The sequence below is a fragment of the Rhipicephalus sanguineus genome, chromosome 1 (assembly GCF_013339695.2).
Source record: "Rhipicephalus sanguineus isolate Rsan-2018 chromosome 1, BIME_Rsan_1.4, whole genome shotgun sequence".
NCBI classification, from domain to species: domain Eukaryota; kingdom Metazoa; phylum Arthropoda; class Arachnida; order Ixodida; family Ixodidae; genus Rhipicephalus; species Rhipicephalus sanguineus.
In genome coordinates this window covers 261828266-261834265 of record NC_051176.1, presented here as the reverse complement: position 1 = coordinate 261834265, position 6000 = coordinate 261828266, and the positions used below count along the sequence as shown (strand labels likewise).

The window sequence follows — 6000 nt, the reverse complement described above, 5'->3', positions numbered from 1 at the left end:
TTTCCCACGTGGTAAATTCTTTACAGCTAGCCCAAACTAGAAAAATATCAGCGATGTCATGCTTATAGCCTAAATTAGCGTTGTAGTGGACCCCCCTCCCTATTATTTTTCAATTTTGAATGTATGTAATACACATGCACATATGCAAACGCACGCATGAACATACATAAAGTATGGTTGAACCCCCCCGCCCAAAAAAAATTTCTAGCTACGCCCCTGCTAAAGAACATCCATTAAATAATAGTCTGATCACTATGCTGGTGTTTCACATATGAGTCAGCACATTTCAAATAAAGACAGGACAGGAGTTTTTCAGCATGCAAACATTACTTTTTATTTAACGCTGGTGCCGTGCCATTACACAACATTAGTGAAGCGCAGAGAGGCAATAAATGGCATCCAAAAATATGGCTACCCACATTGTCTCAAAACTAAGATCAGATATTTGTCAAAGGCCGCTACCTTTCCTTCATGAAGAATAACTAAAAAATATCACCATCTATACAAAAAATATATTTATGCTATGTGTAAGTGAATATCGCTAAACAACACAGCACTGTCATGAATCACAATGATTAAACCATCTCAAACTAAAGCCACTGAAAGTGAAATGTCATTTAAGAATGGGCAGTTGAGTTTGTAAAGCTTGTAAATATATTGTAGCACTGGCATGCCTGAGCAGACAAAAGCACTTTTATATATTTTCTAAATATTTCTCATGTCTCTGTTAAATTATATAAGCCTGAGAACCTGTTTCAGCAAAATAGAGCTATGAGAATAAGCTGTACGACTTCAACAGTGGACACATTCTATACGCACACCCACTATGGATAGAAAACAACAAGATCAACAATATTCAACGCGTCTATTAATGAACACGTTGGTTCTGAGCAAATCTAACATTTCAGCATGTGAAGGCATGGCATACGTCTGAATATATGCAGTACACATGCAGTCCATCAAAACTAGACTTAGCTGACATGCAACAGACAGACGTCTTACAAGAAATTTGAAACAGTGAGACACCGTAAGTGCAAATGCAGTGCAACGGAAAAAAAGATGTTGGGCCACTGTCTTCAGCACACATATATACTATATACATATACAACTGGTCGTGTGTCTGTTATCCATGAATAGCGGGAGCATTGCTCATGGCGAGTTAAACTGCAGTCACATTGAACATACATAACGACCTAGCCCTGATCACATGAACACTGGGAAGATGTAGCTTCCAAAGAATCCCAAACACACCAATTTGAGACACCAGATAGAATGCTTTGAATTCACTTCCATGAAAATATGCACTATTGTTGACAAAAGTTTACTGATTATGACGTCCTGTGAAAATTTTTCTGCACTGTAAAATGAGCCATGACTAATAGGCACTGTTGTTTTCAGTTGCTTTTGGTACCACTGCTATGTACAGTTGAATTCTGGGCTGTGACCACATTATGCTTAAATACATATATGTTTCTAAAATTTCGTGGCCCGGGAACTTTTGTTGCTTAAAACATTCTACATGAACAACGAACAAAGCGTTTCGCATATATTTTACAACAAAAACCAAGAGCTGATATTTACTGTGGAAGCTCACTTTTTAAAAATTAACAGATCACTAAGTTCAGCACTTTTAAACAAGCACCGAAAGAAATATGTAAAGCTGAACTTAAAAATTATGTAAAGTGAAACAACACCTTCATTATGGGAACTTTCACAGCTATAGGACTTTAGAGAATACAAATACTACTGCTAGACTAACTAAAAAAGTAACTACATAAAGTAACTACATAAAGTTAACTGCCCAATATTTAGGTAACAAAATATACTTTTTTATTGAAAAAAGATCAAACATTATTACTACACCATACATTTGCAGCTTCAATGGCTCAGACCACAAATGATATGTGACTTTCAGAGCCAACTTTCTTTTTGTAATACGAGCAATGGTTGCAATAAAATGTGACTTTTAGGCAGCAGTTAACTTTTTCCTAAATTACACAATTCTTAAACATTATGACACACTTGGAATAAGTTAACATGATGGAAGATATATGTTGCTGACTGCAACTTCTATTTACCTGAAGTGATGCTGGCACAAAGTGTACGATGAACATGAGCAGAGAACTTGATATGCACAGTAAAAAATATAAATTCATAGCATGAGTTAAAATGGGAACGTTTCCATAACAGCCCACGAAGCACAACTTGTCTGAGAGAGTTACTTTACGAAACAGCAAGTAGTGATTGAAAAAAAAAAAAGACAGAACAATGCAAGTCCACTACGTCAAAACTACTTACTATATTACGTCACTACATGAGGGCAGGCACATAGTATAAAATGCATCTTTATGCATTGTGCCCCACCTTTGACACATGTACAATAATGTGCATGGTTTATAAACACACACACACATATAAATAAAGCTATATATGCAGCCACTGTTGCAGTAAAACATGTTCCTTTGAACCACCATTGGGCATGTTGTTCTTTTACAGTTAAGTATTTTAAAAGGCTCAACTGCAGGTGCACCTTTGAACTCCAGCACATAAAAGCCTTACAAACCACTGCTCTATAATACTCCTTATCCTTAATGCATTGAAACTTCACTTAACAAGCTTCACAAACCTGCATACTTCAACTGTACAAACAAAGAGGGTATGTGGTAAGAAAATGTCTTGCAATGAATTTAAGCTACAGTCTGAAACCCTACCATGCTACTTCAACAACCTTATAAATGTGATTTAAACAACAGAAAACATTTAAGGCAATGCAATCACGGATGCATACAATATTTTATTTTGTGCTTAGAATGCAGTAACTATGGGTTATGTCATGCATCCTGTATCTGGAATTTCCACACCTACGTTTAGGTGCAAGCATTTTAAGTAATAGACCAAAACACAGGAGAGTTTGTGAAATGTGAGGCAAAACAAATGATACGTGCAATGGTAGTTTTCAGTGAACTGCAAACGCTTGTTTAAGTGAGGCTTCAGTGCAAAGGAAAAGAAAAGAAAACAAATCTAATACTAGCTATGGCTACCTCCCCAACCGTAGAAAAAAAATAAAGCAAACCCGGCAGTGTTCACAAGTCTGTTTCATTCAAACTGTTTACGGACTACAATGATTAAAACTAAGATCACTATAAGACTATAAATTGTGGTGAGATATTATCCTGTCATTCTCAGCCTAATGTGACAGTGCTAACTGCAGTAATGGCTACTGTATGACCTGACTATGAATGAGCTTCATACTGACACTACCAATTTGGCATATTAACAAATAAGACTGAATCAAGAAGACAGATTTACCTTGTACTTATTTTAAAACATTGCTTCTAAATAATTTTCTTGGTGTACACCAAGAGTATGAAATTCAGACAAACACACACACAAATACATATACTCATGTCCAAAGGAAGTTTCACATGTAAAGTATGCACAGACATCAAAACGGCATTACTTGTACGGTGTTTAACACCATGAAACAAACAGCAATTGTGCGCAAAATAATTGTGATGCAAAGGAGTTAAACAGGAGCAAATGAATTTGCGTAAGCCAGTTCACACATCCTGCGTTGTACAATACAATACATTAAACACGTTACAGTTATGTGGAAGGTGTACAACAATGCCAGCCGTAAGACTAGGCTGGATGCAACATGTGCCTCTTCAGCCGTATGTTCAAAGAAGCAGCTGACAAGAATGGAAACAAGAAAGTGACAGCGACCCTTCAGCATTTTCCTGAGTGACCTAAGATCACCGGGGCTCTGTAACAACATCAGCAGACACTTCAAACGTTTTACCACAAGGAATGGAAGCTGACCTGACAGCCCAGCGCTGGAGATCACCATCTGCTGTTTCAGGCAATCGAGATGACAGGGTAAACACCTCACCCTCGGCATCAGCACTGGATGCTGTTGTGGCAGCAGTAGTAGCAGGTGGAGCTATTACACGTTTGGCAAGGGGTGGCAGGGCTCTGACATGCGGCCGAGCTTCCCGTGGGCTCTCCTTGTACGAATCTGAGTGGTGCTCTATGAGCAACTCTCCAGGTGTGGATGCTGGTAACACAGTATTTTCAGAAAAGAGCAAGTTGCTAAGGCTTCCTCCACAGGCAGAAGTGCCCAGGCTTAAGGCTGCATTGGCTGCCACGGGAACCTGAACTGCATCATCAGTGTCCAAGGATGACTGGGAGACCGAACGGCTGGCCGAGGTGATGCCAGCCATGCTGATCGAATCGAGTCTAGTTCTTTGGTGATCAGGGGCCCTTGCAGGTGATGGTGTCATTCCTAAGTGCATGAGAGAACAGGACCTTGATGCTGCAGCAACTTGTAGTCACATTACCAATATAAAGGCAGAGGGAAAAAGTATGCTTAGTGCTTAAAGGGGCCCTGCAACACTTTCTCAGCATGGCCAGAAAACGCTGCCGATCAGTAGTCGAGGCTCCTCAGAACATGTGAGCCAAACATTATAGCACAGCACAAGGACTGGAATTTACAATTAATTCTCAAAGTCAGCTAAAAATTGCTCCCTCTTCTCTCTACAAATGATGCCATATACTCAAATGACTGTGCCATATATACCCAAATTCACAGCCATTGGCTGATCTGAGCATCGCTGGCTGCATAGTTACTGCGCCCGCTACGGAAGGTTTCCACGTGCCACACGCGCGCTCGCGATCTCACTGAAGGTTAGCCACGCGTTCAAAGAAAAAAGAAAAAGTGCTCAAGGTCATGACGCGTGCATGACGTGACTTCTTTCCCCCATGCCATTCCTCCCTGCTTAGCTTCCAGTGCATTCGTCGGTATGAGAGAAGAGACAAAGCAATTACAGCGTGCGACAAATCTCTGTAACTCCGCTTGTATTTGACGGGTTCAAAAAATTTTTGTGGTGGTCAATTCGTGAGGCAATAGCCATTCGATGGTTACTTGAAAAAGTGTTGCAGGGCTGCTTTAAAGGACCACTGACATCCTTGGTAATCCAGACCTAAACCTTAAATGCCCCGTGACATAATTATTGTGAACACTATTAATTATGATCAATTCTGGCATTTCTGCAAAACAAGTACTTGATGTTGTAAGAAATTAGCGATGCAATGTGGCGGTCGCACATGATAATCAGATCATTTGTGCTCAATCTTTGGTGACGTTGAGTGCATTTGCTGAAATGGAATCCTCTGTGCAGGAAGGAGTGAAACAATATGGCTGCTATGGTACCATCTCATTGCTTTAATGGGCATTGTTGCCCCGTGCACAATACAGTAAAACCTCGGTAATTTGTACTCGGTTAATTGGGAATCCCGGATAATTTGTATTATTTGCGCGGTCCCAAATTTTTACATGTAAATTTAACCGGATAATTGGTGCGGCCAGTCTGCGACTTCCCGGTTAATTGGCACACTTGGCCGCGACTTCCAAGATATGCAAAGGGTGTTGCGAATCTCGGAGGCTGTAACTAAAACATGCATTTTTTTTTTTTGATGTACGGATCTCGAAGGCCATGTTTTTTTTTTACCGGAAATACGTCGTAGACGCCATGTTTTAGCAATTGCCAGGCGGCGATGCGTGCGGTTGCGATCATGATCATCATCATCTCAACAGCGATGTTAGCCACTCTAGCGAAGTGAATGTTTTGTGGAGTCTTTGTGCCATTTGGATGTCGGCTGGCGAGCATTGTGCGATTCCGTGCGACTGCTCCATTTGTCTCCTGTCTCCGCTTGAGTGTCTTCCCTGTGAATTAGTTGATTGAGGTGTGCTTGGAAGGAAGATGCCGAAGTACAAGAGCTTGTCCCTGCACGAAAAGGTGTGTTTAATTGAAGAGGCCAGCAAGTCGACGGCGTCGAAAACGGCTCTCGCCGAAAAGCACCACGTGCCTCTGTCAACGCTGTGCAGCATCATCAAGAATAAGGAGAAAATTCTCGATGCTTACAGCAAGACGCACTCGTCAAAGCGTACACGAGTACGCCCGCCTACGTACGCCGACGTTGAAGCAGCTCTGATCGAGT

The 6000-nt window shown here is 40.8% G+C and overlaps 1 protein-coding gene across 2 annotated transcripts in view; it reads right to left on the bottom strand.

The window, feature by feature from the left end:
- Positions 1–308: 308 nt before the first annotated feature.
- The window catches only part of LOC119378850 (palmitoyltransferase ZDHHC1), a 61259-nt gene continuing 55567 nt past the window's right edge, over positions 309–6000 (bottom strand). The window contains exon 11 of one of the 2 annotated variants that reach the window (XM_037647888.1): positions 309–4285. In XM_037647888.1, the coding sequence (XP_037503816.1) occupies positions 3756–4285 (530 nt within the window). In that variant the 3' untranslated portion in view covers positions 309–3755. The remainder of the gene's footprint in view (positions 4286–6000) is intronic. The other variant, XM_037647889.2, reaches the window with a different exon arrangement.